General features: G+C 38.5%; 2 protein-coding genes across 6 annotated transcripts in view; both read left to right on the forward strand.

Annotated features, from left to right (window-relative positions):
• LOC131690329 (uncharacterized) overlaps window positions 1-23,449 on the forward strand; it is a 561,476-nt gene that overhangs the window by 50,332 nt on the left and 487,695 nt on the right. The window lies entirely within an intron of this gene.
• On the forward strand, window positions 16,530-22,715 carry LOC131688239 (uncharacterized). Its single transcript, XM_058972412.1, has one exon. The coding sequence runs from the start codon at window positions 16,530-16,532 to the stop codon at window positions 22,713-22,715; it is 6,186 nt and encodes a 2,061-aa protein (XP_058828395.1).

Raw genomic sequence — 23,449 nt, forward strand, 5'->3', positions numbered from 1 at the left:
CTCCTCTTTTCGGAGGGTGAGTCCATCCAAGCGTTTGTTCCCCATGTTAGTGGCGGCTCAAAACAGCGTCTGTTCTCCATGTTAGGGGCGGCTGATGTATCGCCCTCGTGTCAGCGTGGGACTCTAAACAGAGCTGACACGATGGTCCTCCGGCGAGACAGGGGGTTGGGGAAGGCCCAACAAGCCGCCCTGGAAAACTAACCGTTACGAACAATGCAGTAGAAAATACGAATCGGAACAATCGGCAAAGACCTACGCGACGAAATAAGGATTACGATTGGAAACTCGGAACATGGAACTGCTGGTCACTCTGCTTTCCAGCTTTCGACAGGATAATCTACGACGCTAAGTAACTTTACGTTAGGGTGTCCGGGATTTTGCTTTTTTTATTTTGTAATTCTTACGTCAAACGCTTCCGGCGTGTTTGTAGTTACCTAGCGTAGTGAACCTATTGACACACACGTTTCATATTTCGTACAGTGATGCGTTTTTATCACTAAGGCATCTGATAACATGTCTCTGTAGGTATTTCCAAAGCACGGGCGGACTCTATTGGGTTTGTGCTTACATAAAGACGGGGGTTAGTTGGAGATTTTGGTGAGTGAAAAGATTGTGTTATGTTAGAGAAGTGACCAAGAATGGTTTTTATTTTCATCACATTATTTTTTTATACCGATCAAATTTCTTACGGCTTATTCAGCTGCATGTGAGTTTGAAAGTGGAATTGGAACGGAGACGATCAAATCCCCAGTAGAGCGTTTTGATATATTATTTCAAACAGTTTTGTTTCGAACTCTAAACGGATATAGGCTGCTGTCCTGCTTGTTGGTTCATTGGAAACACATTTGGATCTGTTTTGAATAACGAGTATTCAGCACACTACAGTCAGATTCGATCGACTAGGGAAAATCATTTCGAGTCAAGTGCACCCAGGTTTTTGTTTACGCGGGAGATACGTACCGCGTAAAAAAACGACTTTAATTGAAATATCCGCGTAAAAAACCCTCAGCAAACGACTTAGAATATTTTTGGAAGTTTGCTTTGCGCGGATTTCGCAAAAATATTCTCCTTCCGTAAATCCTTTTAAATGCAAAAGACAGATTCCTATTTTCGCAAGTCCTTTTGGATGCAAAAGGCAGACTTTTTCCTGAAACAAATTTGCCGCTTTTTTGCGTGGAATTCAAAATAAACACAGTTTTTGCAAAAAACATTCCAAGTCCTTTTGAATGCAAAAGACTTCAAAGATTTTCGGAAAGACGGAAGAGACGGGTCTGGAAGACTCCTTACGGGCTCGCACCTCAACAATATGAGTACTTTCGGCATGAACTTAACGAGTAGGTGCCAGAAACTTATGTTTGACGCCATTTTGAAATCTAAGATGGCGACTTCCGGTTTAGTGAAATTCGCTATAACTCAAACAATATGGTCATTTTCAAAATGATATTTACGAGTAGGTGCCAGAAATTGATTTTTGACGCTATTTTGAAATCCAAGATGGCGACTTCCGGTTTAGTGAAATTTGCTATAACCCCTGCAATATGGGTATTTTCGGAATGGTCGTGATGAGTAGGTCCCAGAAATTAATTTTTGGTGCCATTTTGAAATTCAAGATGGCGACCTCCGGTTTTGCGAAATTTACTTTAACCCAATCAATATGGGCTTTTTGTCGGAATGGTCTTGACGAGTAGGTGCCAGAACTTGATTTCTTGCGCCATTTTGAAATCCAAGATGGCTACTTCCGGTTTAAAGAAATTTGCTATAACCAATGCAATACGGGTATTTTCGGAATGTTCTTGACGAGTAGGTGCCAGAAATTGATTTTTGACGCTATTTTGAAATCCAACTTCCAACTTAAAGAAATTCTCTGCGACTCAATCAATGTGGAATTTTCGGAATGGTCTTGACGAGTACGAGACAAATTTAATTTAATTTGCTGATTTTTTTCTATCATTTCATTCCTTTCCACGTATTCTTATTTGAGTAATGTTCTTGTAACATTTATGTCACAAATTGAAAATAAAAGCTTTTAAAGTAAGGTTCCATTTTTGGCACGGTTCCAGTTTTTGGCAACTGCAAAAGCATATTGTTGACAAAAACGCAATCCTACTGTAGCATAAAAAATCAATTTCTGGCACCTACTCGTCAAGATCATTCCAAAAAACCCATATTGATTGGGTTATAGCGAGTTTCGCTAAACCGGAAGTCGCCATCTTGGATTTCAAAATGGCGTTAAAAATCAATTTCTGGCAGCTGCTCGTCAAGACCATTCCTAAAATACCAATGCATGGGTTATGGCAAATTTCACTAAACCGGAAATCGCCATCTTGGATTTCAAAATAGCGTCTTTCTTAGTCTTTTGCAATCAAAAGGACTTTTTCGAAATCTGCTCATAAAAAAAATTCCAAAAATTTGCTTTTTTGTCTTTTGCTAAGGATTTTCATTTACGCGGATTTTCGAATTAACACGTTTTTTTTCACTGATTTTCAAATTTACGCGGAATCCGTAAAAACCGCGTATAAAACCTGAGTGTAATGACCGAAGGACACGTTCAGAAGTGGTTAGTTCTAGACTTTTTGTATTACTATGAAAGTAGTCCTTGCAAATATCGTCCTGAATTAATAATTCATTTATTTGATTTTTTACGCATGTGCCAATACCTTATTTAAAACTTTTTTTTTCGGTGATACCCAATGGGACAAACTGATAGAAATGGCGAGTGAAGCGAAAATCATTATGCGAAAAAAAGTGTTGGTGCATTGGACAGGAGTCTCGAAGGTTGAGGGTTCGAATTTCGCCTCTGGGGGAATTTTTTCACATAATTGCTTTCGCTTCACTCACCATTTCCATTAGTTTTCCCTGTTGGATACCACCAAAAAAAAATCGTCCTGAAGAAAATGTTCATTGTTTTAAATAGCTTGCATTATCCAGAACACTGAATACGACGGTATTTTTTTCGAAGTTGATAAATAACGATTAGAACAAAAATCATCCAAGTTAGAAGGGAAAACTTAAGTATATTCTACTTCATTGCAGTTATGTCGCTGACATTTCCCATCTATTTGTTTGTTCTCGTCTTCCATCTAGTACAACTTTTTACTAATCATATCAAGACAAAACTTTTCCCACCGGAACACGTGTATTTTCCAAACAAATCTCTGACTAAATATTCCAAATCTCACCACTAGTATAGGCCCCTGCTGAAGAGTTAATAAAGTGTCCGCATGTGAAGTGCTACATGCTTTAACCCTTTATAGGGCAGTGGCAACTATATTGCCACTTTTTCGTTTCGTTCATAATGCAGGAATATGAATTGAGAAGAATTCCAATCTTATGAAGTCTACTTGTTAGGAGTCGGGCAACTCTTCTTATTACTTTTTATTGAGATACCGGGAACAGTGTCAGATTGGTGAAGAGTTTTTTTTTTTTGAAAAAAATATGGCGATTTCCTGTTGGCTCAATTTAAAAAAAAATACTCTAGACCCTATAAGTTGGTGATGCAAATTTGTAAAAACAACTATTTTTAATCCAAAAATTTGGTTTATGAGTGGTAAAAATTGCAAAGAAAAAAATCAAATGAATAAAGAACATCTATAATCTGTGGTCTCATTTTTCAACTTATCCTCAGAATCCAGGGATTATTTACTGTTAATCAGGTAAAAACCAGTAACCCACCTTAATTTATTTTGAATATCTGATCCAGCTCGATATGTCTCCATATTTGCACCAATCTCATTGGCAATACATCAAACATTTCAAAGACTGACGTTTTCTAACGGGCGGTAGCAGTATATTTTGAAAACAGTTTTTATTACGAAATAAATGAAAATATATTCTAAACTAAGTTCTAATATAACATTCATTAATAGCGCCAAACGCTGGGCCTTATAAAGGGTTAACTTTTGATTTTATATGTCCCTAATTTGCTCTAAGAAAATTTGGTAACCCTATGTGTGATGTCCCGCAAGAAGAAGAGTTCAATTTTCAACCAGACTAAAAGTTTCTGAACACAAATCGTGTTTTCGTTTTCGGAGTTAGCGTCAATCCGGCGCTAGCTTAGTCCTGTCACTAAGTTTGTGTCGTATTCTGATGAGACAAAGTCGAATCGCAAATTCTAAAACTAATTTAGTTATAGGTTTTAGGGGGACGGGCATAGCGTAGTTGGTAAATCGATTGCCTTGTACGAAGCTCACCTGGGTTTAATTCCGAACCCAGCACACAGGGTTGGAAATTTTTACAAAGAGATTTTTCTAACCCGAAACGGAGGCGAATGAGCCTAAGGTTAAAACTTCTATAATCGAATTAAGAAAAATAGTTATAGGGTTTGTACCCTTAACCCGCAAAGATGGTTTTAATTCTCTTTAGTGGAGAACAAACAGTTTTTGGTAAAATGTTTCCACACAAAGGAGAAATATAGCATATTGGTAAAGCAATGCTTGACTTGGAGTGTGGAATCTTCAATTCAATCTGGACTAAATTTGTAACATTTATTCACTAACAACATATATCAAATAACATGTCCAGTTCCAATTTCTTCAAAATTCCAATCCCAGTGTATCACGTACAGCGCATAAATCAACAACCCATCACACTCGATATCGATAAAAAGAAAAACATAACAAATCCAGAGTGAAAGGAGCCACTCTTGAGAACACTTCGCCCAGCACCATCACACGCTACCAGCAAGCCACGCTGAGACATGGATGATGTGCATCGTGCTGAATTGTCATGAATATCGGATCGGATAGAACATAAATAACACCACGAGCAGCTAGTTTCGAACACAGCATCGAGATTCAATCGAATATGAGAACACAAGCAAAGCGCAGCCAGTGTCCGGGTGAGATTGCTGCCGTTCTCTGCCTGCTTGTAGCATAGGAAATCGATTTCAAAACACTCCGATAGATTTCCGTCAACAGCTACTCTGCCGAGAAGATGAATGCTATTTTTCCTGCCCGTCCGTTCGTTTTTTTCTATTTTGTGGTCCACTTTGAAAAAGAGATTTCCATTCTTTACACTTGCATCGGGTCTTGGATCGCTGGGTTAGTTGATGCAACGGTTTGAAAAAAAGGGCAAAAAGTTACATTTTTTGGGTGTGAATTAAACATAAATGAAATGTGTGAGCAAGATTCCGTATATACACATTTTAATGCATATGCGGGTATGTTGAAATGCCGATTCAACTGGACGTGCTTCAGAATGGGGCTGAGGGACTGGTTGGTTGGTTGGCTCGCCGGATTGGATTGTAATTCAACCAGCAGCTCGGTCAGACAACCAGCAGCCAACAGCCGCGGGAAGGGTCATGTGGTTGATGAATTAATATTCAACGACTTTAGCGATCGACTCTCTTTCGCTAGCTGCGACCGACCGGCTGCATATTTTTGATAGTGATCTATAGCTCAATAACATTGCATCGAGCGCAATAGGGATGCTCAGTTTTTTTGGTTTCTCAATAATTTCTATTTCTATCCGATTTCACTTCCACTTGTACGAACCCCAAATATTCCGCACCCAGCCTTTGTACTTTATCGTCCCGGTTAGAAAACACCCCATTTCGATCATCCCTAGCACACGTAGCAGCACACAGCTGGTAATGCACCGACGAGAGTGAATTGGAGGAGACGGGAATGAGAAAAAATCCTCAAACGTAAAGACAAAACTAACAGTGAAAATGAAGTGAGGCATGATTTATGTGCTGATAGCGAACGAGGATAATGGAAACCTCGTTGGTCGGTTTTGTAATTAAAGGACCGTAGCCGAGAGTCGCGCAGTGGGTTTCCTGGGATTAGACCAACACAGCAGTGGTCTCAGGCTGGCTCAAGTGCTGAATGAACAACAATTTTATAATGTAATGTTTGAAAAACTCTCACGATTAGTCACTCGATTCTTTTTTGGATTTGTTTTTGCGTTCGTACAAAAAAATCATTAAAGGTACGCCCGTCTAAGTCACTCTAGAAAGATTGACGCTTTCCTGGAAAAAAAACAGAAGTGTCTCCATCCATCAGCGGGGGCGATTCAGAAAAGCTGAAATCGTTCGGCTCCCATTTCGGAGTGTCGCAGCGTTCGTTATGATTTCCAAATGAGATTTATCTTTCGCGCCGCCGCCTGCTTTTGCTGCTGCTCGTTCGCGTCAAATGAGGCGAACAATTTTACAGCCTCGATTCGAACGAAATGTCAGAGAGAAAAAAACTTGGAACCCGACCTGCAAGATAATAATAGATTAGGGAAAATCTGTTCTACACGCACCATTTTTCCAGCAAATTAGAGCCAGTTTGACACGGTTTAAAAGGTGGGCAACCGAGAGACGACGGATATGAATTGGGCGGAAACTAATTAGTGTGTTATTGTTAGTTTAGCGATACAACAAATTCGGGATCGCTGGTGTATTTTGTTCATCGTTTTAATGGTTGTCGTAAGTCACGGAGTGTTCTGTCGTGCCACAACGGTATTGAATTACTAAACTAACTTGCCTGACAAGCTGAGTTGTATCAACAATCACTTTTATTGATGTTCCAGTATGTTCCAATTGGTTATCTCAGAAGTTTGTTACAGCTTTAAGAATCAACAATGAGAAAATATTGGCTCGATTGGCACCTTATCAATATTTAAACCTTCTGATAAAACCTATAGCTCTTTACCACACTGGGTTCCGGAAACTCAATTACTGCAGGGCAGTTACATATCAAATGATGTGAAGTTCCTTAATCGTATTCAAAAAGATCACAAGAATAATACGCAGCACGCTAAATAGTAGTCATGTGATAATTGAGTTTACAGTGTCCAGTAAGTGCCCTGGCTAGAATACTGCAATTGTGGTTTGGAAAATGCAGCAAATTCTTTGACTTTTTCGAACTCACATCCGAAAAAGTCAAAGAGTTCGAGAAAAGTCTTTGGATGCAAGTTCGCAAGCTACGCCAATGGTTGGCATGTTCGGATGTAGTTCATGAGCGAAACTTGTGTTTTATCCAACTTATCGACAGTGGTAGAACTAGTTCTGGAACAACAAAGTCAGTCGCAGTGCCAGCTCTAGCCAATTCGTCCGCTTATACATTTCCAGTAATACTGGAATGACCGGGTACCCATAGAAGATTGACATCATTTGAAATGCTAAGTTCTTCGATTTGAGTTCGACATGCGATTATTAGTTTCGATCCCGATTCTGCCGAACTAAGTGCTTTCAGGCCACTTAACTGTCAGAGCAAAATAGATTCTTTTACCGCAAATTCCCTGTTGAAGTGTCGATTGTACGCCACACATAATCGCGAATATTTCTGCTTGGAATACGGTGCTGTATCTACCAAGCGAACGGGATTGGTTTAATTCCATTTCACAACAGTAGATACCAGCACCGTCTCAGCCATCCAACAAAGAACCGTCAGTGTAACAAACTACGTATTCTTCAAGTTGTCGCTCCATGCACCCAAACAGCCATTTCTCATATGAAGGACCTGTCACATTAAAAGTTTTAAAAGGAAAACTACATGTGAGAGTAAGGTTACTGGGAGCAAGTTTATACTCATCCCAAGACACCATTTGAGGCCACAATCTTGTGTGGTTAGTTGCACGATCTATTGGGATACTGTTCCAGAGCCCAGTAACCTTAAGACGGTATACACAAGCGGTACTTTTTGTTTCGGAAACACATCGGTGATAAAGTTCCATAAAAGTGGTGACAGCACACCATCTTGAGGACATCCGCTGACTCTCAGTTTTCAAATCTCTACTTGTCTTTACAATGAGCACAGATATCGGTTGCTAAGCATTGCGTGTACGCAGCTCGTGATTTATAAAAGTATCCAATGACCTCAAACTGCTTCCAAAAGGATAAGAAAAACACGTTGTCAAAGGCACCTTCAATTTCAAGAAAAACTCTTAAATTTGATTGGTTTTGCAAAAAAAACTTTTTCAATATGGTAGAAAACTTTGTGTAACAGGGTGCTAGTAGACTTCCCCCCATTGATATGTATGTTGCATTGCATCAAGCGAGTGGTCGCCCAAGCTAACATCTCTAATGTAGTGGTCGATTAAACGTTTCACTAATTTATAAAAGGAAAAAAAGAGACTAATCGGTGTTAAGCTCTTTGTCTTCTCATAGGTAACGCGGTCACCTTTGAGAATGAACTTTACAATCATTTCCCGCCACGCTAATGGAATGTATCTCGCTGTAAGACTATCAGGAAGAACCTTTTTGAAAAAGTGCTTGAAGTTTTCATAACCTCTTTGAAGTAGGCCATTTTCTAGAGTTACAAGCTGACCATTCAAGCACCAATTTGGTCGATTCGTTAGTCCCAATTTTACGAGCCAATGCCAAAAAATCAGAACTACCTGCAAAAAAACTCACGGCAGTCGTCGGTGATGGCTCGGTACAGCCTGGAAAGTGTGTGTCAATTCGTCCATGTCTGTCAAGACAATTGAGTACTACATATTCTTCAGATGAGTACTCACCAATAGCAGTTCTGATCGAACTGATATAAAAGTCTTTCGATTTCGAAAGTAACTTATTAAATCCACTAGTCTCTCAGAGGTCGAAGGGCATATTTGTAAGCTTTGTGAGCCAACTTAAATGCCTCCAGCCTGTCTCGTCCTCTGCGATTCCAAGATCTTCTAATTTTTTTGAATCTAACAAGTTCGGTAACCACAAAGGGGTCTAGAAGCACACGTAGCCCGATACCTTTTGATATACTGTTACTATGGGTGAGTTCGTTTTATCCAAGACACATCACATACACATCAGTTGGAGATTCAATCGTTGGAAAATACCCATGAAACCTAATCGCCAAGCCCTCTTCGTAGAGGTACCAGCTCGTAGATTTGGGATTACGATAACATCTGGCGAGACGTTTAAATGGGGATTAGATTCCGACGGTTCGAATTCGTTGGGTACTAACCAGTTTACCAGCTGATGCATAATACCGTCAGAGTAGAGAGTTACATCTAACACCTCTTCCCTACCAGATCGTGCAAATATTGGGCCGATATCCTACATTAAATATATGCAGATTTGTACTGCTTAAGGATTCCATCAATTTGGTCTCACTCAAATTGATATCTGAGTGGTCCCAAATTGTGTGGTGGGCATTTGCATCGCTGCCGATTATGAGAGGAAACCCATTTCTATTATAGTATGATACAACCATTTTGCGGAAAATATGCTGAACAATATACGTATTTCCTATTTGTTATCAACAGTCATATTGACTGTGACTGCACAATTATCGTGAGTTCTGAAGTCGGATATAAGTCATACGTCAATAGCACTACTCGCATCATTTTCATGCTTGAGGCATTTCACGTGAATTTGTCGATCATATTTGTTGAAAGGTGTGAAGAGGGGACCAAGTAGCTCTTCCATAGTAGAGCTTTTCTTTACAGCAACACGGTTCTTGAGTCATAGCTATGGTAGCTCTTCTTTCTTCAACAAGGCGAGATAGTTGCTGTACGTTTATGTTGAAAATTAATTTGCGCTACTCTAATCATATGCGACAACAGCACTACACATTTCATCATAGGCACTTATTTTACAATAATTAGAACATATAAGAAACATTGGTCTCTAATCGCCTATAGCGAACCCTGAAATGGGCATTAGGACTATGACCGTCCTTTGAATCCCACGATTTGCGAAGAAACAAACTCGATGTGGGAGCGTGAACCCCAGGATCAATTCTTTGTTGAGATACTTCAACCCGCCTAGATACTGCCACACGGCCTCCGGAGAAAGATAATCAACTATTATCAACCTCCTAGCGGACAACAGCCATACCAGTAATAAAGTACTGAATTATTCATGAACAGAATTTTCTAATCTTCAATGGCGATTTCTGATTACCTCAAAATCATCAATCAATATGGGTCTGATTGCTAAGGAGGTGATCAGTAGATGACAGAAATCGCTAATAGACGCCATTTAGAAATCCAAGATGGCATGATGCTGCCATGTTAAGGTTGAACAGAGAATTGCCAAAAATCGAAAACGAAAAAAGCAGTTCTTTCCATACCGTGTGTTACAAAAATCATGTGTTTTATAATTCTGTTCAATATAACGCCTTCATAATGCTTTTATTAGTGGAAATCTTTGTTTTCTTTTAGTTAACTTCAGTCACAGTTTCCGCCATGTCATTATCAAATCGATTTTCTCCACGTGAACTAGTTCACAACTTTATGAACAAGTTTCATAAAATCAAAGATTGCGTCGTGATTCTATTCTTAGATTTAGGAACATTATTCAGAGTTCGACTATACGATGGAACTGATTCATGGTGTATCACATCTTGAACATGATCGGGTTTTCGTGGCTGTGAATTAGTTCACAAAATCACAACAGATTTTCTCGTTAACTATTTCACGAAACTCGGTATATTTTTTCATGAATCCTTTCAATTTACGTGAACTAGTTCATGAACGAAACGTAACGTAACAGTAAAGACTTTTTTGAAATTTTTCACAAAATTAGAAAAGATTATATATGAAATCGTGAATTGGTTCACGATACCTAATATAATAGTTACCCGTGACAATGTGTGCTCGTGAAATAGTAACAAAAAACACAAACAAAATGTAGCTCATGTAGTCATGAATTGGTTCATAATTCCTAATATCATAGTCACGACGGACCATTCGTGCTCCTGAGATAGTCACAAAATCATAAAATATACATGTACATGATTGCCGATCTATCTCGCGAGCTTGTGATATTTAGAAGATATCTCTAATCATTTTCAATTCCATGCAACTTTGCACATGGTCATAAAATTTTCAAGCAAGCAGTTCCGCAAAATTTGGGTTTTCTTAATTAAATATCATATGGTTATGTTCAGTTACTACCGACTAGTAATAGGTACAAGCAGCAGATAAAAGAAATCTATTAGGACTTTGAACATCGTTATTCATTTGATAAGGTTCAATGTGATGTCCGGACAGAAAACGAAAATAGCGCTGAGCACCGAAAACACATTATCGAGGCACAAATTGTGTTCGTGATATAGTTCACATAACAAAATACCGCGAATCAGTCACAATTATTCTTTATACAAAACAGTATCTCCCCGAATTATGAAGAACAAAAACACAAACTTAACCTTAATAAAAACTAAACATGTCTAGGGAACAACCACAGTAACCCAACTAAAACATTGGAAAGTAACGCTATGTATATTTTTGGCGCGAACTAGTTTTTTTGAAAACACAAATACATTCATGATTACGAGATTTATAATTCATAATTTCAGGAACTTGGTCACGATTTTCGTAAATCGTTCAGCTCACGAAATCGCAATTTTTTGTTAATGGATTTATGGACGGATTTTTTTTCGTGCAGTGTAAAATTATGAAACGATTGATCCAGTACATTTTGTGTAATCATTTATACTGATAAACAAGTTTTTTTCGAGGCTCCTCCAGGGATTCGCTATCACTCGCTCAATTTGCAGTATTGTGAAACCATAATTTGTGAAAATATGTTTTAATTGTTGCATTATTATATGAAAATTTAATGAATATTCTAATTTTCTGTACAGCTCAATTATTTATTAAATGCTTCTTTTTTAGCGAATTAGCCACGACCAAAAAGTCACATTGTAATTAGAAAACAATGTGGATTTTCTGGATTTATGATAATAACCAGGTCCCCAAAAGCGAAGAATTAAAATGAGAAAATGAAAACATGGTAGAATGGAAGCATTAGAATTTTTTAGCTAGTTTCTCCTAAGCCTGTAAACCAACGTTCCAATAAAAGCTTTCTCAAGATTCTTCAAACAATGACCCTCAAATGGATTTTTTCACGTCTATTCTTGTTTTTTTTAGAATTATTCACGTTCAGTAACAAATAAAACAACAAAATAGTTATTTATGTGTTTTTGTCATCGATTGAATAGAATATTTCTTAATTCTGTTAATTTTATCCAATTATTTTGATTCGTTTTTTCATTTTATCATTTTATGTATTTTATTATTTCATTTTTTTCATGCTATAACATTTTGTGCCATTCATTTATTTTGTGCATTTTATTCATCTTATATATTTTATTTATTCTATTTATTTCATTTATTTTAATTTTATTCGTTTTGTCCATTTTATTCATTTTATTCATTATGTTCCTTCTATACACTTTATTCGTTTTATTCATTCTATTCATTTTACTCATTTTACTTTTTATTCATTTTACTCACTTTATTAAAGTCATTTATTCGTTCATTTCATCCATTTTATTCAGTTCATTCATTTTATTATTTTTCATTAATTTCATATTAATTTCATTATTTTTCATTATTTTCCATTAATTTCACTAATTTCGATTAATTTCATTATTTTTCATTAATTTCCATATTTTTAATTAATTTCATTATTTTTCATTAATTTCATTATTTTTCATTATTTTAATTTTTTGTCATTAATTTCATTATTATTCATTAATTTCATTATTTTTCATTAATTTCGTTATTTTAATTATTTTTCATTGATTTCATTATTTTTTCATTAATTTCATTATTTTTCATTAATTTCATTATTTTTTCATTAATTTCATTATGTTTCAATAATTTCATTACTTTTCATTATTTTCATTAATTTCATTATTTCATTATTTTTCATTAATTTCAATATTTTTCATTATTTTAATTATTTTTCATTAATTTTTAATTATTTTTCATTTATATCATTTTTTGCATTAATTATTTTTCATGAATTGCATTATTTTTCATTAATTTCATTATTTTTTCATTAATTTCATTATGTTTTCATTAATTTCATCATTTTTTCATTAATTTTATTCTTTTTCATTTATTTCATTCTTTTTCATTAATTTCATTATTTTCCATTAATTTCGTTATTTTCCATTAATTTCATTATTTTTCATTAATTTCATTATTTTTTCATTAATTTCATTATTTTTCATTAATTTCATTATTTTTTCATTAATTTCATTATTTTTTCATTAATTTCATTATTTTTCATTAATTTCGTTATATTTCAATAATTTCATTATTTTTCATTAATTTCATTATTTTCATTAATTTCATTATTTTTTCATTATTTCATTATTTTTCATTAATTTCATTATTTTTCATTAATTTCATCTTTTTCAATAATTTCATTATTTTGCATTATTTTTCATTAATTTCATTATTTTTCATTAATTAAATTATTTTTCATTAATTTCATTGTTTTTCATTAATTTCATTATTTTTCATTAATTTAATTATTTTTCATTAATTTCATTATTTTCCATTAATTTCGTTATTTTCATTATTTTTCATTAATTTCATTATTTTCCATTAATTTCGTTATTTTCATTATTTTTCATTAATTTCATTATTTTTTCATTAATTTCATTATTTTTTCATTAATTTCATTATGTTTCAATAATTTAATTATTTTCATTATTTTCATTATTTCATTATTTTTCATTTAGGGACCATCCATAAATGACGTAGCATTATATGGGGGAGGGGGGAGTTTTGTATTTTGTGATGATGTGTGACGACAGGGGGTAGGGGGTCATGTCATGCTACGTAGCTTTTTTAAAGGGGAATAGGGGTTGACCTGAAGTCACGACAATCTTACCAGTTTCATCTATTTAACATCGTTTTAGATTTTTTTAATTTTTTTACGGGGACAGGGAGGGGGGTGAGGGTTACCATCAAGCTACGTAATTACCATGGGGGGTATATAGAAGTTTGTGACGAAATGCTACGATGGGGGAGGGGGGGGGGTGTTAAAAATCACTCAAAAAATGCTGCGTCATTTATGGATCGTCCCTTATATCATTTTTTACATTAATTATTTTTCATGAATTTCATTACTTTTTCATTAATTTCATTATATTTTCATTAATTTCATTATTTTTTCATTAATTTTATTCTTTTTCATTAATTTCATTATTTTCCATTAATTTCATTATTTTCCATTAATTTAATTATTTTTCATTAATTTCATTATTTTTTCATTCATTATTTTTCATTAATTTCGTTATATTTCAATAATTTCATTCATACTATGTTGCGTTTCGGCTTCGCCTCATCAGAAACCGACACTAACACATTGTCGGAATAGATTAGCGCCGGCTTGACGCAAATCCCTTAAAACTAAAACACACTATGTGTTTCAATCAAACGACTGATCAAACGTGATGTCCCGTTCGAGCAGAAGTTCTGTTTATGCCGATGAGACACAAGTGAAGCCGAAACTTGTCTTGGCTTAACAGGCCTATGCGAAAGCACTATGCTATATTTCACCCTAAGGAGGAAAAATTGGTAAAAACCAAAAATATAGCATAGTATTAATTTCATTGTTTTTTCATTAATTTCATTCTTTTTCATTAATTTCATTCTTTTTCATTAATTTCATAATTTTTTCATTAATTTCATTCTTTTTAATTAATTTCATTATTTTCCATTAATTTGATTATTTTACATTAATTTTATTCTTTTTCATTAATTTCATTATTTCATTATTTTTCAATAATTTCATTATTTTTCATTAATTTCATTATTTTTTCATTAATTTCATTATTTTTCATTAATTTCATTATTTTTCATTAATTTCAATATTTTTCATTATTTTTCATTTATTTCATTATTTTACATTAATTTCATTATTTTTCATTAATTTCATTATTTTTCATTATTTCATTGCCTTTTCATTAATTTCATTATTTCTCATTAATTTCATTATTTTTCATTATTTTCATTAGTTTTCATTAATTTCATTGTTTTTCAACAATTTCATTAGTTTTCATTAATTTCATTCTTTTTCATTAATTTTATTATTTTACATTAATTTCATTATTTTTCCATTAATTTCATTCTTTTTCATTAATTTCATAATTTTTTCATTAATTTCATTCTTTTTCATTAAATTCATTATTTTACATTAATTTCATTAAATTCATTATTTTACATTAATTTCATTATTTTTCATTAATTTCATTATTTTTTATTAATTTCATTATTTTTCATTAATTTCATTAGTTTTCATTAATTTCATTATTTTTCAATAATTTCATTAGTTTTCATTATTTTTTCATTAATATAATTCTTTTTCATTATTTTCATTGTTTTTCATTATTTTTCATTAATATCATTATTTTTTTATTAATTTCATTCTTTTTCATTAATATCATTATTTTACATTAATTTCATTCTTTTTCATTAATTTCGTTATTTTTCATTAATTTCATTCTTTTTCATTAATTTCGTTATTTTTCATTAATTTCATTCTTTTTCATTAATATCATTATTTTTCATTCATTTCATGCATTTCATTCATTCCATTCATTTCATTTCTTTTCATTCATTTCATTTCTTTTCATTCATTTCATTTCTTTTCATTCATTTCATTTCTTTTCATTCATTTCATTTCTTTTCATTCATTTCTTTTCATTCATTTCATTTCTTTTCATTCATTTCATTTCTTTTCTTTCATTTCATTTCTTTTCATTCATTTCATTTCATTTCATTTCTTTCATTTCAATTCTTTTCATTCATTTTGTTCGTTTTATTTATTTTCTTCATTTTCTTTATTTATTAATTTATTTGTTATCTTTTTTAATTTATTTTATGCATTTTGTTAAAACCGCTGTGAACAAACTATCCGTAACGTGAGTTCCGAACGCTCCCCATCGAGAACTGTCATCGAACCGATAAACGGAAGAACAGAAGAGAGAAAAGTGTAAACAAAAAAGCGCGGCAGCAAGCAGACCTGTTCGGAGCTACAGAAGTTTCCCGCTAAAATAAGAGACGATACAGCGATTCATGGCAGTAAGGTGAACGAGCTGTTCGAGTGCACCAGTTCTGAGGAAAAGCCTGATTACATTAGCTCCGGCAGGTGAATCGACTGTGTTCCGGATTAGCAGCGATAGCGAGAAACAACAGTAAAATAGCAGCTCGTGAAATCGTGAGTTGGGCACACTTTATCTGTAAATTTAAATCTAAAATTCTGATTTGCCTTCATGCTTCTAAATTTAAAAACCTTTTGTGAATTCCTAAAATTTAATATGCTATACTCTGAAATGGTAAAACCTAAATTATGTATCCTAAATTGTATAACCTGAATTAAGATATGAAATTGAATAACCTAAAATTGTAACCTAACCTAACTTCATGCAAATTAATGTAACCATGCCTATTGAAATAACTAGAATTACATGCTTGTTTTGTAATAGGACATGCTACCGAGTACAGTGCAGTTCAACTATTTTGTTCTATCGCGGAAATAGGAGATAGTACTAAATGTAAGTCGGAAAAATTATACATATATATAAATCTCCTCTAATCATGAAAATAAATTTCAGCTTTAAAGCTGTCCCTACTGAGACTGCTGTGAGGAAGTATTTTGTTCTTCCGGGAACCCCGCGATCCGAACAAACTTTAAAGATTTAATGTGAATCTGTTCGATCTCTAAAGTGGAGAACCTGCGTAGTAAGCAGCACCGTTTATCTTCTGTGCAGTAAGCAGAAGAGGAATCCCAGAGAATCAGCAAGATGCAATCTGCTCGAACGTGTGGAAAATGTGAGTCCGGAGGGGCGACAGAACAGATGGTCGGATGCGATCTGTGTGATACGTGGTTCCATCCCGACTGCGTTGGAAAAACCCAGCACGATTTTAACCCTGATAAGAGCTGGAGGTGCAGTCGTTGTGTTGATGATGAAGCCACGGAATTAGCCAGTCAACACACTCATAAGTCAGTGAGAAGTGCAGCGAGCAGTAAAGCGCGAAAGGAGTTGCTGCTGAAACAGCTCGAAGAGCAGCGCGCATTGCAGCTGAAGCAGCGTGCTGAGGAGGATGAGATTCGACGAAAACGAGCTGAAGAGGACGATGCTTTTCTCCAGCAAAAGATGAATATCATCCTGGAGGACGACAACGAGAGTAGCAGAAGCAAATTGAGCAGTAGGGTGAGTCGAGAAAAGGTTGCGACGTGGCTTAACGGCGGACAAAGCGGTGAAACAGTACCAACAAAAAAATCGCCGCCTCTCGGAGCAATCCCACGACCGCAAGTGTCTCAACAGCTGGGAATCATTGCATCGGTCCCAGATGCAACACAAGGTGCACCCGAACTGCAACCGAAAATTCCGACGTCGACATCTACGCCGAATTCAAGAATCGGTGCGACTCCCCTTCAAGCAACGGTCCTACAGTCAAATGCGCCAATTCAAGTTGGTGCTATTCCTTCGTTTTCAAACCAGGCAGGATCGGGTTATGTAACAAACGCCCGTCAGAAGTCTGCATTTCCAACGTTCTATGGGGGTGGTCAATCACTATTTGGCTCGTCACAAATACCACAAGTTAGCAGTTTTACTGGAAATTTTGGAATCCAACCTGGAATTGCTTCGTTCGGAAATGTACCAAACGGTCAAATGCAACCGGTTACTTTATCAAATTTGCAAATCCCGGTGGCATCAACACTAGGTAACCCGGCTATGGCGCCCGGACAGCAAAAATCTGTTACACTTTTGTCTTCGGAAACCACGGGTCAACAAGCACCAATGTTAGTAGCACCTGTGGAAACAAGTCCGCCAGATCCCCAGGGACTGGGAGTACCGCGCCCGAGCCAGTTGGGCCAACAAGTTCCTATCATTCTGCCACAACTAGGACCACAAGCAAGTGCCTGGGGCAATCCGCTGACGGCAAATGCGAGCGGATGGGTACCACAACACACATTAGATGCATCTCAGCCAATATTGCACGGTGTTGCGGTTTCGAACCAAATCGCCCCCACTGGGGCGCAACTAGCGGCACGACAAGTAATGCCGCGAGAATTACCCATCTTTTCCGGGGATCCACAGGACTGGCCGTTGTTTTCCAGTTCATTTTACAATACCACGGTGGCCTGCGGGTTTACAGATGCGGAGAACCTGGCAAGACTTCAGCGTTGTTTAAAAGGTCACGCATTGGATTCGGTGAAGAGCCGTTTGCTTATGCCACAATCAGTGCCACACGTCATGGAAACCTTACGGAATCTGTACGGAAGGCCGGAAATATTAATCCACAGCTTGTTAAACGGACTGCGGAACGTGTCACCGCCGAGAACGGAGAATCTGCAGTCGATAATATCCTTCGGCATGGCGGTACGCAACTTGGTTGACCACATGTATGTGGCGCAACTCGTGGATCACCTTCGAAACCCGATATTACTTCACGAACTGGTGGAGAAACTACCGTCACAGATGAAGATGCAGTGGTCATGGTACAAGCGGTCACAGATGGATGTCAACCTGGCGACATTCGGAGATTTCATGACCGAGCTAGTCAATACAGCGTCGGACGTGACTCTATTAGTGGACACTCCGAGCCAGCAGTCAAGACCAAGCAAATCGGGACGGGATAAACAGAAACTGTACGTGCATGCAGAAACAGAAGATAATCACGCAATGACGATAAGCAATGTTGAAAAGTCGAAGTCGTTAACAGCACTGGACATAGGCAAGAAATGCTGTTCGTACTGTACAAACGAGAAACACGAAATAGCAGGATGTGCACAGTTTAATGCATTGGATCTGGATGGAAGGTGGAAGGCAATTCGTTCCAAGGGTTTATGCAGGACGTGCTTGATCTTGCACCGAAAGTGGCCGTGCCGTTCCGGAAGGGAATGCGGAGTCGATGGCTGCCGCCTGCGCCATCATGCACTATTACATTCACGGGCTGCTTCGGCGGGCGCAACTGTACGGAACAGGTCAATAAACAAATCGACCGGTGAAAATGTCACCCAACAGAATCACCACTCGACGCGAAATTTTTGTCTCTTTCGCTATTTGCCGGTGACACTCGAAAGAAACGGCAAGGAAATCGAGACGTTTGCTTTTCTAGACGACGGATGTCAAACTACTCTTATGGAGATCGGGCTGGCAGCGGATTTAGGCATCGAAGGTCCAGCTGAATCTCTCTGGCTTGGGTGGACAGGAAATATTACTCGGGAAGAGAAAGGATCACAACGTATATCGGTCGAAATATCAGGTAGTGGGCTTAGGAGCCAGTTCAAGTTGAACAATGTGCGGACGGTGCAGAAGCTCAACCTTCAAGGACAGTCGTTCCAGTACGACGAATTGCAGAAGTTGTATCCCCATTTGCGGGGACTTCCGCTGCGCAGCTATGTGAATGCAGTCCCCAGAATTATAATAGGAATCGAACATGCACAACTCTTAACGAGTTTGAAGGTACGGGAAGGCAGAACAAATGAACCAGTGGCCATGAAAACACGATTGGGTTGGTGCGTGTACGGGAAACAAGCTGGAGATTCCGCAGCGGTCGAACAACTACACGTTCACACGGAGGAGCAGATGGGGAACCGTGAGCTGCACGAGTTGATGAAGCAGTATTTCAAAATCGAAGAAGCCGTAGTATCAACTCCAATCGAGTCCGCAGATGACACTCGAGCACGCGAGATTCTAGAGTATACGACACGCAGAACAACTGACGGCTTCGAGACTGGTTTGCTTTGGAAATATGATCAACAGTCCTTCCCGAACAGCTACCCGCTTGCTCTGCGTAGGTTACAGTCGCTGGAGAAACGACTTGACAAAGATCCGGATCTGCGAGGGCGAGTGATGCAGCTAATCAAGGAGTATGAGGTGAAAGGGTATATGCACCAGATCACACAGGAGGAGCTTGAGTCGTCCGATACTAACCGGGTATGGTACCTACCGCTGGGTGTAGTGCGGAATCCAAAGAAGCCGGAAAAAGTTCGTCTTATCTGGGACGCTGCGGCACGAGTGCATGGTATGTCCCTCAACGACATGCTTCTGAAAGGGCCAGATATGCTGACGTCATTGTTTGCTGTTCTGTTACGTTTCCGGCAAAGAACTGTCGCAGTATGTGGAGACATTCGCGAGATGTTTTACCAAATCCGCATCATCGCGCAGGACAAACAATCCCAAAGATTCCTGTTCCGTGAGCATCGAGACGCATCGCCACAGATCTACGTGATGGATGTGGCCACTTTCGGTGCCACATGCTCTCCATGTTCATCCCAGTTCATTAAGAACAAGAACGCACGAGAATTCGAGCAGCAGTATCCCAGAGCGGTCGAAGCCATCATCAACGCTCATTACGTGGACGATTTCCTCGACAGTGTGGATACTGTTAAAGAAGCGGTGGAGTTGGTGACGGAAGTCAAACACGTGCACGCACAGGCTGGTTTCGAGATCAGAAACTTCTTGTCGAATTCGCAGGAAGTCTTACAGCAACTTGGTGAAACTCAGAATATCCAGGACAAGTCTCTAAATCTGGACGTTTCCATATATGCCGAGCGCGTATTGGGAATGGTATGGAAACCCACCGTAGATCTGTTTACGTTCGACACGTCTCTAAAGGTGGATCTGGAGATGCTCTTAGCACAGAACAGCACGCCAACAAAACGGCAAGTACTACGGCTGGTGATGTCATTGTTCGACCCGTACGGATTTATCGCCCATTTCGTCGTTCACGGAAAAATCCTGATGCAGCATATTTGGAGAACTGGCACAGATTGGGACGATGAAATTACGACAGAATTACACGAAATGTGGAATAATTGGACTTGTCTACTAAATCGGCTGGGCGAGGTCGAAGTTCCTCGTTGTTTCTTCGGCGAAGCAAGCAGTAAGCTGCCCGCTAGCATTCAGTTACATCTCTTCGTCGACGCGAGTGAGCTTGCGTATGCGTGTGTGGCTTACCTTCGAATCGTTCAAGCTGGGTTAGTTCGCTGTGTTTTGGTAGCTGCAAAAACCAAGGTAGCGCCATTGAAGCCGCTCTCTATTCCGCGGCTCGAATTACAGGCTGGCGTGATAGGTTGTCGCTTGATCGAAGGAATATGTGCAGCGTTGAATCTCCCAATCGAAGGGCGATATATATGGACAGATTCTACAACTGTGCTAGCCTGGATCAGATCCGACAGCCGCCGTTATCATCCGTATGTGGCGTTCCGGGTCGGCGAAATCCTGAATAGCACCAACGTCGACGAATGGTATCACGTACCCTCCAAACAGAACGTGGCTGATGTAGCCACAAAGTGGGGAAATGGACCGGACTTCAATCCAAGTAGCATATGGTACACCTCGACAGCGTTTCTGTACCGGCCGATGGTGGAGTGGCCGAAGCAAGCCGAGAGACAGTGGACTACGAATGAAGAACTTCGAGCAGTATTTCACCACCACAGAGAACTACCATTGTCGCTGATTGATGTTAGCAGGTTTTCAAATTGGGATCGATTGCTGCGAGCGGCAGCATACGTACAACGAGCAGTGCAGAAGTTTCGTGGACAAGAGATCTCGACGAAGTTGACCAGCGATGATCTGCTGCGGGCCGAGAACTTCCTTTGGCGACAAGTGCAGCGCCAATCCTATGCCGACGAATATTGTACGCTGCTATACAACAAGCAACACCCCGAAGTAACACCGAAGCAGCTCGATAAGTGTAGCGCTCTGTACAAGGAATCACCATTCTTGGACGATGCAGGGGTAATCAGGATGAACAGCCGAATTGGGGCTGCACCTACCACCCCATTTGAAGCTAAGTATCCAATCATTTTGCCGAAAGATCACCGTTTAACGCACCTCCTTGTTGACAGCTACCATCGACGTTTCATGCACATCAACAACGATACGGTATTCAACGAGATTCGACAGCGGTTCAGAATTCCGCAACTGCGCCCAGTCATCAAGCGTGTCGTCAAAAATTGCCGGCGTTGTATGGTTAAGAAGGCAATACCCCAGCCGCCGATGATGGCGCCACTTCCAGAAGTTCGACTTACACCACACATTCGTGCATTCAGCTACACCGGCGTAGACTACTTCGGTCCAATTATGGTTAAGCAGAATCGCAGCTTGGTGAAACGCTGGGTGGCACTTTTCACCTGCCTCACTATACGTGCGGTCCACCTGGAGGTTGTCCACAGTCTATCGACACAGTCATGCGTGATGGCGATTCGTCGATTCGTGAGCCGGAGGGGCGCCCCAGCAGCATTCTACTCCGACAATGGTACGTGCTTCAAGGGGTCCAGTAACCTCCTATCAGAACAGATACAGAGCATCCATGCAAACTGCGCAGAGACGTTCACAAACGCTAGAACCAGCTGGCACTTCAACCCACCATCAGCACCACATATGGGTGGATCCTGGGAGCGGATGGTGCGCTCCGTTAAAGCAGCCATGGCAGCCGTCGCAGAACATCATCGTCATCCTACCGATGAGGTGCTAGAAACTGTTGTGTTGGACGCGGAAGCGATGGTTAATTCGCGACCGCTAACTTACGTTCCGCTAGACAACGTCGATCAAGAGGCCCTCACGCCCAACCACTTCTTGCTTTACGGTGCTCAAGGTGTCATCCAACCAAGAACAGTATTCGTAACTGAAGGCACAACACTTCGGGACAGCTGGAAGTTCACTCAGTACCTGGTGGACCAATGCTGGAGAAGATGGGTCCGAGAGTATCTACCGACATTGACCAGGCGCACCAAGTGGTTCCAACCGACTAAACCTCTGGAACCCGGAGATATTGTGTATGTAGTCGATGAGAATAAACGCAACGGATGGCTAAGAGGACGGATAATCGAGGTGCTAGCAGGAAAAGATGGACAAGTTCGGAGAGCGGTGGTGCAGACTAGCGACGGTGTCCTCACTCGGCCGACTGTGAAACTAGCACTGTTGGATGTTCGGTCAAACCAAGAGGAGAACGTGGAAGAGGGATCTCCGGAACTACACGGGCAGGGGGATGTTAAAACCGCTGTGAACAAACTATCCGTAACGTGAGTTCCGAACGCTCCCCATCGAGAACTGTCATCGAACCGATAAACGGAAGAACAGAAGAGAGAAAAGTGTAAACAAAAAAGCGCGGCAGCAAGCAGACCTGTTCGGAGCTACAGAAGTTTCCCGCTAAAATAAGAGACGATACAGCGATTCATGGCAGTAAGGTGAACGAGCTGTTCGAGTGCACCAGTTCTGAGGAAAAGCCTGATTACATTAGCTCCGGCAGGTGAATCGACTGTGTTCCGGATTAGCAGCGATAGCGAGAAACAACAGTAAAATAGCAGCTCGTGAAATCGTGAGTTGGGCACACTTTATCTGTAAATTTAAATCTAAAATTCTGATTTGCCTTCATGCTTCTAAATTTAAAAACCTTTTGTGAATTCCTAAAATTTAATATGCTATACTCTGAAATGGTAAAACCTAAATTATGTATCCTAAATTGTATAACCTGAATTAAGATATGAAATTGAATAACCTAAAATTGTAACCTAACCTAACTTCATGCAAATTAATGTAACCATGCCTATTGAAATAACTAGAATTACATGCTTGTTTTGTAATAGGACATGCTACCGAGTACAGTGCAGTTCAACTATTTTGTTCTATCGCGGAAATAGGAGATAGTACTAAATGTAAGTCGGAAAAATTATACATATATATAAATCTCCTCTAATCATGAAAATAAATTTCAGCTTTAAAGCTGTCCCTACTGAGACTGCTGTGAGGAAGTATTTTAT

Source organism: Topomyia yanbarensis, chromosome 3 (assembly GCF_030247195.1).
Source record: "Topomyia yanbarensis strain Yona2022 chromosome 3, ASM3024719v1, whole genome shotgun sequence".
NCBI classification, from domain to species: Eukaryota; Metazoa; Arthropoda; class Insecta; order Diptera; family Culicidae; genus Topomyia; species Topomyia yanbarensis.

Coding starts and splice junctions, on each gene's coding strand:
- LOC131688239 (XM_058972412.1), top strand. CDS start 16,530: ATGGTCGGATGCGATCTGTGTGATACGTGGTTCCATCCCGACTGCGTT.